General features: G+C 47.2%; 1 protein-coding gene across 7 annotated transcripts in view; it reads right to left on the bottom strand.

The window, feature by feature from the left end:
• ALKBH3 (alkB homolog 3, alpha-ketoglutarate dependent dioxygenase) overlaps positions 1-12,158 on the bottom strand; it is a 61,993-nt gene that overhangs the window by 2,058 nt on the left and 47,777 nt on the right. For all 7 annotated transcript variants that reach the window (XM_073348058.1, XM_073348057.1, XM_073348055.1 and 4 more), the window contains 2 exons: positions 5,142-5,240; positions 3,792-3,880 (listed from right to left, as the gene is read on the bottom strand). In XM_073348058.1, the coding sequence (XP_073204159.1) occupies positions 3,792-3,880; positions 5,142-5,240 (188 nt within the window). The remainder of the gene's footprint in view (positions 1-3,791; positions 3,881-5,141; positions 5,241-12,158) is intronic.

Here is a 12,158-nt window from a genome sequence, read left to right as displayed (position 1 = left end):
ATTCTCTCTGCCTATTCTGGCCATTTTCTGATGCTCAAGTAGTGCAAAATGGTAGACGGTAGCTCTGCCTGGCTAGCTGATTATTTCTCCAGTGTGGGGAAGTTTTCACCTGGCATAAAGAGGCATAATCAGCCTTTATGCCAACTGCCCTACCCACATGATGTACGGGGTAGGAGAGAGCATGACACAGCATACTTTCGCTCAACCAATTCTCAATGGATGTGTGGTCCCACAGGAAACACAGCTAGCTGGCATAGAAGTTAGAGCAGCCCCTAAGCTCTCCTGTACCAAGTGAATCTCAGCATAGGAGAGAATCAGGGCGCTTATGCATGGCTTTTAAAGTCTGTAGGAGTTGACCTCTCTCCTGTGAAGCTTTCAGCACCTCAAGAGAAGAATTTCTCTCTCTTGGGAATCTACAGAGAAATTTAAAATACATCTTATGTTAAGGTTACAAATCTCGTGACTTTCAGAGTTTAAGCACTAAAACTGTGGTTCTCATACTGTAGTAATTATTAACTTGCACTTACTACACGTGTGTTGCATTGTCAATTTCTGGATTGATATCTAAATGTCTACATAAATATGAATTTATGCAAACCACAAAATATACAGGATGTGTAGCATGGCTGAGTTAATGTTACAACAGAAACTAACTTCTCCATTTCCTCACTTTTTGAGCATTTAAATTCCTAACCTTAATGTTACTAGTTAATAGAGAAACATACATTAATGTATCAAAACCCCAGTCAATGGGCACAGAGAGGCCAGTGGCAGGATTAGAATCCATGGGCCAGACCTCCAGCTACAGTAAAACGACAGAACGCCATTGACTTCAACTTAGCTACAACAATTTACACAACTGAGGATCTGGCCCTGTCTCTGGACATGGTAGGGTAAGCACTCTGTCAAGCTTAACACACACTTGCAGTTTACTCAAATAGGCTGATGTTCCCTTCTCCTTTTTCACACTTTACAGGCAGCAGTAGAGAAGACTTACTGCTCTGAGGTAACCATTGGACTATGCTTCTGCCTGGATGTAGTGCTGTACACAATTATATTAAACAGGTTCAGTGAATTGTGCAGGGCAGCAAAGAAAGTTACAGATGTAAGTACCAGCCTCTGGGAGGAGTCAACTCAAGCACCTGGTTAAGGAGAAATAGTTCTTTTTCTAGGAACTACACCACCCAACATGGCATCGGGAGTCTCGCACAGCACCAGATGACAACAGAAAGCAAAGCAAATGGCTGTATCCTTCAACAACTACTTATAGTTTTTTCAGACGCTTCCATCTGAAAGTAAGAAACTGAGTCAGGATAACATCAGGAAACCAGGGTGAAAAAACCCCCCTGGGTTTATCTGCATAATCTCACATTCGTGCACTTTAGAAATACAGTTTTAAGTGCTGTACAGTGCTTTAGGCAGACATCATAGCAGCATTATACTCGTGTGATTCACTGACAACTCAAGTCTGCCCAATTTAGAGCCTGAGTACTGCAGTGGCTTGAGAGTTTATCCTTTACAATCACCAGTAAAAATGAAAATTTACGCATAGCAGATGATTAGTCACTGGACTGTTGTCAGCAGGGAACAATTTTCTTCCACAATGCAGCAGATAGCACTGGCTAATCAGAAGCAGACTTTTTCTAAATGCTGACTTACTCTGACAACAGAGAGGGACATCACCAAGCTTAGCTTAACTGATGTGAGACAATGCAGAGAACGTTTATCAATGCTTGTGGTCCCACATTATATAGAAAATGAATATCTACCATCCTGCAGCCTAGCATAGCTGACGAACAAGTAACTGTAGAGAGTATTTAGCCATATATAGGGCATATCTGGCTTTATTTAACACTGACCATGAGTTCATAGGTTCCAATAGCAGGCAAGACAGGTAGGCAAGGCAAGCTTTTAACAGTTCCTGAAAGACTACCTAGAATTGGGTTTTAGCTGCCTTTTGCCTGTCTGGAATGCAAGAGGTCTGATGGAAGTGTTTCTCACTATAACCTGAATTTGTGAGGTTACACATATATACAGGAGCATTTTCTAATGGTCGGCAAGCAGGATGAGGAGTCAAGAGTGATGGGTTCTCATGACAATGGGGAAATAATTTAGGCTCAAATCTTCAAAAGTAGCCAGTAGTTTTGGGCACCCAATTTGAGATATCCAAGGCCAAAGTTTCAGAGGTGCTGGACACCCATAACCCTAGCTGAAGTCAATGGAAATTACAAGTGCTCAGTATTGCTGAAAAATCAGACCCTAAGTATCTCAAATACAGAGTCTCCAAATCTGAAGCACCCACAATCCTTGGCCACTTTCACAACGTTGACCTTAATTACTTTGCAACTTAGATTTCCTATTATAAAATGGAAATAATATTCCTCAACCTTGTAAGGGTGATGTAAGGCTATATTGGTTAACAGTGAAGCAGCCAGGCAACATAGTCTAGGAGGGGATATGGCACCGAAATGGTAGTCAGGAGACATGAGTTCTACTCATACATTTGTCAATAACTTGTGGAACTTTGGGTAAATCCCTTCTTGTCTTTATGTCTGTTTCCCCTCCCACTCTTGTCTGTCTCACCTATCCCTTCAGGGCAAGAGCTGTTTGTATAACACATAGCACAAAGGAGCCCTGATCTTGGTTGGGGCCTCTAGATGCTACTATAATGCAAACAACAATACAACTTACCTCCTTTGTAAAGTGCTTTGTGATCTACAGATTAAAAGCTAGGTTATAGTATTTAGTAAGGCTATGATTTTGTCATGGATATTTTTAGTAAATATCTAATTTACGGGCAATAAACAAAAATTCACAGAAGCGGTGACCTGTCCCTAACTTTTACTAAAAATGTTCATGACCAATGGGGAGGGAGGAGAGTCCCGCATCCTGCCCTGCTGTGGCTGGAAGCTGTGGCCCCTGCCCAGTAGCTGGGAGTGACTCCCACCCATAGTGGCTGGGGAGCGGCAGGGGACCTCTGGGGAGCTGCGAGGGTTCCCCTGCTGGCAGAGGCAGATGAGGAGCTGCTGGGGGTCTACCGCACCCACAGGGACTGGGGAGCTCTGGGAAATTCCCTGCAGAGGCTGGGGAGCTGCGCAGGATTCCCCACCACTCTGGGCCGCAGGGTACTCTACAGCTCTCGGCCACCACAGGTGGTGGGGTACCCTACAGCTCCTAGCTGCTGCCGGCTGAAGTCACGGTCTGTGGAAGTCACGAAATCCGTGCCTTCTGCAACCTCCATGACCAAATCATAGCCTTAATTATAAGTGTGCCAAGATCCTCTGAGTTGAAGTGCCATGTAAATGCAAAGCATTATTTATACACACACCTACATGGTTTCATGTAAACCAGTATGACAGGATTATTTTCTGTTACTTGTCTTTGCTATAAAAACCCATTCACATTTTGCCAGGGTAGTGGGGTGGTGGTAAAAAAGCACTGACCACTGGTAACGGATGAACTCTCATATCTTTAATTTTATGCAAGCATTTTCATCTCTCTCAAAAGGGACAGGTCACTATTGTTTTTTAAAATCGAACAAAACAAAGTCTATGAATTCACAAAATCAAATAGCATCTTATATCTGAAAATACGACAGTATCAGCCACATGTTACAGGAAACTTGTGACTGTCACAGTTCTCCATGACGACAGCTCCGTTCCCCTTTCCCCATCAGGTGTTTGACAATAACTGTGAATCCAATTCTTGCTCCAAACCAGCACCAGGTCTGAGGCTTTAGATCAGCTGTGATGTTATAACCAGTAATAGCCAAGAGAGTTGTCTTCATTCACCTTTGCATTCCCTCAGGGTCTGGATAAATGGTCCTAAATGTCAAGTTTATCCGTCGTTCCCTGGCATGATATTCCTTAGGTACCCGATGCTATAAACATTATGAACAAAAAGAATATGGATTTTCATAATTAAAAACACATTTAATATTCAAACACAAAATATTTTGTATCCTCATTTTACAGGATGGTCCATTACTCACTTTTTAAAATAGTTTGATAAGACATAAAACCCATGTCCTGACTGCTCAGAGCCGTTAAGAAACCCACAGCATTTTCTGTAACAGTAGAGTTGTTAGGCCAAATTACAACTTTATTATGTTCTGTCTTCCTAAATTGCCTATGCACTTTCAGACGCATACTGTGTTAGTCACTGCCTTTCCTAAATGCAGGAACATTACATAGGAGTTTAAATGGTGGGTGGAGTGATCACTATCTATCACTTGGAGTCTGGTGGCACCTTAAAGACTAACAGATTTATTTAGGCATAAGATTTCATAGGTAAAAAACCCACTTCTTCAGATGCATGGAGTGAAAATTACAGATGCAGGCATAAATATACTGGCACATGAAGAGAAGGGAGTTACCTTACAAGTGGAGAACCAGTGTTGACAAGGCCAATTCAGTCAGGGTTGATGTGGTACACTCCCAATAATTGATAAGGAGGTGTCAATACCAAGAAAGGGAAAATTGCTTTTATAGTGACCCAGTTCCTAGTCAAGCCCAAATGAATGAATGGTGTTAAGTTTGCAAATGAATTGTAGCTCTGCAGTTTCTCTTTGAAGTCTGTTTTTGAAGTTTTTTTGTTGCAGGATGGCTACTTTTAAATCTGTTATTGAATGTCCAGGCAGATTGAAGTGTTCTCCTACTGGCTTTTGTATGTTACCATTCCTGATGTCTGATTTGTGTCCATTTATTCTTTTGCGTAGAGACTGTCCGGTTTGGCCAATGTACATGGCAGAGGGGCACTGCTGGCACGTGATGGCATATATCACATTAGTAGATGTGCAGGTGAAAGTTTATGCCCAAATAAATCTGTTAGTCTTTAAGGTGCCACTGGACTCCTTGTTGTTTTTGTGGATACAGACTAACATGGCTGCCCCTCTGATATATATATATATATTTTTTTGATCTTGTAGAGATGTTCAGCTTAAGCCATTAATTTGTGGGATACATTGAGATTCTTGGATGGAAAGCACTGTTAATATGTAGTGAAGCGTCATGTCACTGCATAACACACATCTCCCAATAGCTTTCCCAGTAACTCATGTCCTCACTGGTGTAGTTTGTGGAAATCCAGAAAACTATACGACAATGGGAAAAAGCTTGTTCATGTTGCCCAAGTATTCTCACCTGCCAGTCTTCCTGGGTAGCTCCCTCCATCATCAGTAAAGTTCCATGAGGCAATGGGATCCGCACTTGTTCCACATATGTATAGTCCCCATTCTCTTCCTAGAAAGAAGAAATAAAAATACAGAAGTGTGTGCAGAAGAGGGAAACACTGCATTAGGGGACTCCACATCAGAGCTTAAAACAACAAGGGGGTTCCTCAACAAATTACCAATTAAGACTTGGTTCTGATATTGTTCTCATTGTATAATGAAGAGCAGGGTATACCACTCCCTTTGTTACTGCCAGGCAGCAGCTATATTTCACCAAGGTTCATAAATTTTAAGGCCAGAAGGAAAAAATGGTTACTCACCCTTTTTGTAACTGTTGTTCTTCAAGATGTGTTGCTCAGATCTATTCCAGTTAGGTGTGCGCGCGCACCATGTGCATGGCTGTCGGAAACCTTTCCCTAGTAGCTACCAGTCAGGCTGGCTGTGGAGCCCCCTAGAGTGGCGCCGATATGGTGCTCTATATACAACCCTGTCGGCCCAACCCCCCTTCAGTTCCTTCTTGCCGGCAACTCCAACAGAGGGGAAGGCGGGAGGGAGTGGAATAGACATAGGCAACACATCTCGAAGAACAACAGTTACAGAAAGGGTGAGTAACCATTTTTTCTTCTTCGAGTGCTTGCAGTTAGGTGACTTCCAAGCCTTACCTCGGAGGTGGGGTTGGAGTCAAGGCATTGCAGACTGAAGTATCGCTCTGCCGAAGGCTGCATCATCCCGAGATTGGTGGACGATGGCATAGTGCAACATGAAAGTATGCACTGAAGACCACATGGCAGCCTTGCAGATTTCCTGAAGAGGTACGTGGGCCAGGAAGGCTGTTGACAAGGCCTGTGCCCTTGTGGAGTGAGCCGTGACGGCAGGCGAAAGAACCTTCACCAAGTTATAACAAGCACGGATACACACCGTAATCCAGGAGGAGATCCGGTGGGAAGAGACTGGCAAACCTCTCATCCACTCTGCCAAGGCAACAAACAACGAGGTTGTCTTGCGGAACGGCTTCATGCAGTCAATATAGAAAGCGTGCGCCCTCCTGATGTCCAGCGAATGCAGCTGCTGTTCACGGGGCTGGCATGCGGTTTTGGGTAGAAAATTGGCAGAAAAATGTCCTAGCTAATATGGAAGTGGGACACCATTTTAGGAAGGAAGGCCGAGTGAGGCCTAAGTTGTACCTTGTCTTTATGAAAGATAGCGTGCAGAAGCTCAGATGTGAGGGCCCGCAGTTCAGACACATGTCATGCCGAGGTGATAGCCACTAGAAAAACATCCTTCCAAGAGAGGTAGAGGAGCGAACAGGAAGCCAGAGGCTCAAAGAGAGGACCCATGAGACGGGAAAGGACTAGGTTGAGGTCCCAGGCCACAAAACTTTTTCACTAAGAGGGTGGTGAAACACTGGAATGCGTTACCTAGGGAGGTGGTAGAATCTCCTTCCTTAGAGGTTTTTAAGGTCAGGCTTGACAAACCCCTGGCTGGGATGATTTAACTGGGAATTGGTCCTGCTTCGAGCAGGGGGTTGGACTAGATGACCTTCTGGGGTCCCTTCCAACCCTGATATTCTATGATTCTATGATTCAGCGGGGGATTAATCTTCTCCAAGCCTTTTAGGAAAAGTCCCACGATGGGGTGCGCAAACACCAAGCTGCCGGAAACACCAAGATGGCCGCAAGGTGGACCTTGAGAGAACCGAATGCCAGACCTGGTCCTTCAAGTACAGGAGATAATCCAGAATACAAGGGATTGAAGCCTGGAGTGGGAGCACCTGCCTTTGAGCACACCAAATAGAGAACCTTTTCCATTTCGCTCTGTATGTGGCCCTGGTAGATGGCTTGCGGCTCTCCAGAAGCACCTGCCTCACCAGGTCCGAACAGATGAGCTCTGCCTGGTTCAACCACGGATCCCCAGGCCATGAGGTGGAACGACTGAAGGTCTGGGTGAAAGAGACGACCGTGATTCTGCAAGATGAAGTCGGGAGTGAGAGGTAGACATACCGGTGACTGGACCGACAGGCCCATGAGGGTGGCGTACCAGCACTGGTGAGGCCAAGCTGGGCCACCAGTATGACATCTGCTTTGTCCCTGTGGACCTTGAAAAGCACTTTGTGGAGGAGTGGAAATGGCGGGAAAGCATACAGCAGTTGACTGGACCATGGAATCATGAATGCATCTGCGATAGAGCCTGGGCTGTGGCCCCTGAAGGAGCAGAACGTTGGACACTTTCTGTTGGCCTGCGTGGCGAACAGGTCGATTTGGGGAAACCCCCAGCTGCGGAAGATGGAGTGGATGATGTCCGGATGAATCGACCACGCGTGCATGAGGAACTGTCTGCTCAAGCTGTCCGCCAGCATGTTCTGAACACCTGGCAGGTATGAGGCCTGGAGAAGGATGGAGTAGGCTAGACAGAATTCCCACAGTAGGAGGGCTACCCGATAGAGCAGAGACATAAAACATGGCCGTTGTATTGTCTGTCAGTACCGCTACACAGTGGCCCTGCAAGCAAGACAGCAACGCTTGGCACGTAAGGCGGTTCACCCTGAGTGTCTCTGACCATTTGCAACTGCGATTCCACCTGCTGGCGAGAGCGGCCTCGAAGAAGCCAGTCGTCCAGGTAAGGATAGACATACAGATGATAGCAGCGAAGAAAGGTTGCCACAACCGCCATGCATTTGGTGAAGACGCGAGGGGCTGTGCACAGTCCGAACGGGAGGGCCGTGAACTGATAATGCACCTTGTTCACCACAGAAGCAGAGGAACTGTCTGTGGGACTGGGTTACAGATATGTGGAAATAGGCATCCTACATATCGAGGGCGGTATACCAGTCTCCCGGATCCAAGTAAGGGATGATTGTGCTCAGGGAGACCATGCAGAACTTCAAGCTGACGATGAACTTGTTGAATTCCCTCAGGTCCAGAATGGGCCTTAGGTCCCCCTTTGCCTTGGGGACGAGAAAGTAACAGGAGTAGAAACACTTGCCTTTGAGCTCCTGGGGAACCTCCTCCACTGCTCCTAGAGTGAGGCGGGTCTGAACCTCCTGGATGAGAAGTTGCCCATGAGAGGGGTCCCTGAAGAGGGACGGGCAAGGGGGATGGGAGGGTGGGAAGGAGCAGAAATGGATAGAATATCCTGCCTCTACCGTGTGAAGAACCCACCGATCAGACGTAATAAGGGACCATGCATAGTAGAAGCGGGACAGACTGCTCAGGAAGGGAGGATAACTGGCCTGATTGCGGACTGGTAATCTGTCCTTGTGTGCACCTAAAAAAGTGCTTAGGGCCCGGAGGGGGCTTGGATTGTCCCTGGCCCTGCACAGGAGGAGGGCGCGATGGCCTACGCTGACTATCTCTGTTTCTCCTGCGGGAGAAGTCCTGTCTGAGCCTAGTGGGAAAAGACCGCTGCTGGGTGGTCTGCGGTTTGAAAGGCTTCCTTTGGGTCACCGGAGTATGCATGCCAAGGGACTTAATCATGTTGCAGGGTCCAGAATTGCCATTGGGGCTGCCAGTGGGGTGCTGAAGCGTCCTAAGACTTCCCAGCCCTGATTTGGGGGCTTCCGATGCCCGATCTGAAGGAGGGCGACCTTGAGCAGGACGGCCAAGGGGGAGCGGTGCGAGACTGCACCAGGGAGGCCTCCTCCTCCTCCAACGGATGGGAGAGGTGCCGTGAAGGATAGCAAGGTTCAGACGGTGACCGGTGGAGTGATGCAAGCCGGAGCCGCCGTTGGGAAAGACAGCGAGATGTGGAGCAGTGCCAGGAGGTTGAGCGGTGCTGCGATGTGGAGCTTTGCCTTGGCGTGGAGCAGTGCCGTGATGGGGACCGGTGCTGAGGCGGAGACCGGTGCTGTGAGGTGGAACGGTGCCAGGATGGGGTGCGGTGTTGCGACGTAGAGTGGTATCGCTGTATAGAGTGGTGCCGGTCCATCGAGCAATGATTGGAAAATGCAGTCTGAGGTCGATGCTGCCAGCGGTGCCGTGAGGTCACAGAGTGGGACCTGGACCTCGAGCGGGACCACGACCTATAAGCCAATGACTACCTCAAGCGGGGTCGAGACTGTGAGATCAGTGCCGCGAGTCAGACCGGTGTGGGGCATAAGTGTGATGCCAGGACTCAGAGCGACGCAGAGATCCTGGTTGGGGGCGGGGGTGGGGGGCGTGGCAGGCAGCCCAAACATAGCCTGTTTGGATGGTACCGGACCTTGAAGTAGTGGAGGTCTTGAGACTGGAGACTTGGGCACCGTCATCTCAATGAGACCCCTAGTAGCCTCAAAAGTGTCTGGCGTAGAAGGCAACATGACCTCCCCTACCTGCAGCCGTGAGGAGTCCAGGAGCGTGGGGCTTCCTGGGGAAGACGGGGGCCCACGAGGGTTGAGCTTGACTCGAGGGTCTGCCGGCCGTAGGCCCATGCTCCACATTGTCCCCTGCCGGGGGTGCAGTGTCCGTGACAGGCCGTTGGGGAGACTTCACCTTAATCTGTTTTTTGTGGGCAGCTGGTGAGTGGGAGTGGTGCTGAGGGGACAGCTTCTGGGGCCCGGAAGACCACTGGCCCCTGGGCAAGTGTGCCGAGTCCTTTTTCCGCGCCACGGACGGCACCGCCGAAGGAGTGCTCTGCACCAACGCGCTTGGAGCTGGGTCCTGCTGCAGACGGAGGGCAGACTCCACGAGGAGTTGTTTCCATCGAATATTAGTCTCTTTTCTGGTGCGAGGCTTGAAGGCCTTGCAGATCTTGCACTTGTCCGACTTATGGGCTTCTCCCAGGCAGGAGTCATGAGGGTCGCCCGTGGGCACAGACTTGGTGCAGGAGCTACTGGGTTTGAAGCCCTGGGAAGGCATGCCCCGGAGCCCCGCAGGGCACTCGTTGGAGGGGAAATCCTCCCAACTGCTAAAGACTACAATTAACAACTAAGAGAACTATTAACTAACACTGGGTAACTATATACAAAGATAAGCAGAAAAGGTAGGATTAGTGGAACACTTGCGAGCAAGAGACCACTGTTCCAACAACAATCACTGGCAGTAAGAAGGAACTGAAGGGGGGGTCAGGCCGGCAGGGTCGTATATAGAGCGCCATACAAGCGCCGCTCCAGGGGGCTTTACAGCCAGTCCGACAGGTAGCTGCTAGGGAAAAGTTTCCGACAGCCATGCATGGGGCGCACGCACATACATCTAAATGGAACTGATATGAGCAAGCACTCGAAGAACTATTATGATTAGTCAGTCTGACCTCATCCATAACACCTAGAATTTCACCAAGTGATTCCTGCATCAAGCTCGTCACTTCCAGCTGAGCTAGACTACAGCATATATTTTAGATAGCCATTCGGCCTTGCTTTAAAGGCTTTTAGACCACATCCCTAGAGTAAGTTGTTCCAATGGTTAATTAGCCCCTCTAAAAAAAAATCATGCCTTAATTTCTAATCTAAATTTGTCTAGCTTCAGCTTCCATCCATTATATATTTTATTCCGCTTTTGTCCATCTGTTAGATTAAGGAGCTCTCTACTATGCAAAATCTCCCCATGTAGGTACTTGTAGACCATGATCATGTCGCCTCTTAAATGTCATTTTGTTAAGATAAATAGATTAAGTTTCTTTATTCAACTTGTGAGGCAGGTTTCCAGATCTCATATCATGCTTGTAACTCTTTTCACAATCCTTTTCAATTTATCAACATTCTTTTAAAAGAGTGATCATCAGAATTGGACACACTATTCTAGCACTGGTCTCACAAATGCCATATACAATAGTAACAACACCTTTTTCCTTCTACTCATTCATCCCCTGCCTGTACATCCAAAGATTTCATTTGCTTTCTTTGTCACAACATTGCACTGCTCATTTACATTCATTTGGTTACCCACTATGAGCCAGAAAGTCCTGTCTGAGTTGTTGCTTTCCAAAATACAGTCCTACATTCTTGGTTCCTCAATGCAGGACCTGTGTTTATCTGTATTAAGAGGCATATGTGACCTGGTGCACCTGGGGTAGCCCTCACTAGAAATGCCAAGGTCAGGGCAGGCCGCAAAAACGTGTGCAGATACCCACCAGTCTTGGGAGTAACAATGAAGTTACACTCCCCGACCAGTCACAAACTGTGCTTCTGATCCACACTGGTAATCAAGCAGCAAATAAATAAATAAATAAAATAAATTACACAGCCCCCTTCTTGCATTCCAGTTCTCTGGCTCCCAGTCAGCACATAGGTCCAGTACAGTGAGAAGTTACCATACAAAATGTTCTTCTGACCCCAAAGGACCAGCCATATTGCCAGATCAGTATTAAGTTGGATCTTACGCAAAAATATCACGTTGCCAGCCAATCCTTCAGCGTCTAAAACTAAAGGTTTATTATAAACTAAAAGGAAAGAACAAGAAGAGAGATGTTAAATGGTAAAACAGACACAAACATACAAAAGATTCAAAGTCCATGTATCAGGTTCTTAGCAGTATTGGTCAGTTTGCTGGCTTGAAAGTCCCTCTAGAATACATTCACAACTTGGATGGGTCATTCAGTCCTTTGTTCAGAGATTCGGTTTGTAGCAAAGTTACTCCAGAGGTAAGAAGCAGGATTGAAGACAAAATGGAAATGATGCAGCTGTCCTTTATATTCCTCTTTCCATGTGGCTTATACTTCATGTGTTCCAAACACAAGTTTCACAGCACATGGGCATGGAAAAGCCTTACGGCACATCTTCACCAGCAACGTTTAAGCGCTGCCGTCTAAAAAACCACCTCCATGAGGGGTGTGGCTCCCAGCGCTGTAGCACTGTCTACAGTATGCTGAAACTTGCAGTGTTCAGGATGTTTTTTTCCCACACCTCTGAGTGAGAAAGTTGCAGCGCTGTAAAGTGTCGACAATCCCTTAGGCCCCATCTACACTGGCAAGTTTCTGCTCTGTAACTCCAGAGGTGTACACACTGCCAAGCCACTTTGTGAGCAGAAATTGCGCAGTTGTGGCGCTCTAAAAAAAACCACCCCGAACGAGAGGCATA

This window comes from Lepidochelys kempii, chromosome 6 (genome assembly GCF_965140265.1).
Source record: "Lepidochelys kempii isolate rLepKem1 chromosome 6, rLepKem1.hap2, whole genome shotgun sequence".
NCBI classification, from domain to species: Eukaryota; Metazoa; Chordata; order Testudines; family Cheloniidae; genus Lepidochelys; species Lepidochelys kempii.
The sequence above is the reverse complement of the archived record's forward strand: the minus strand, read 5'-3'. Positions and strand labels throughout refer to the sequence as shown.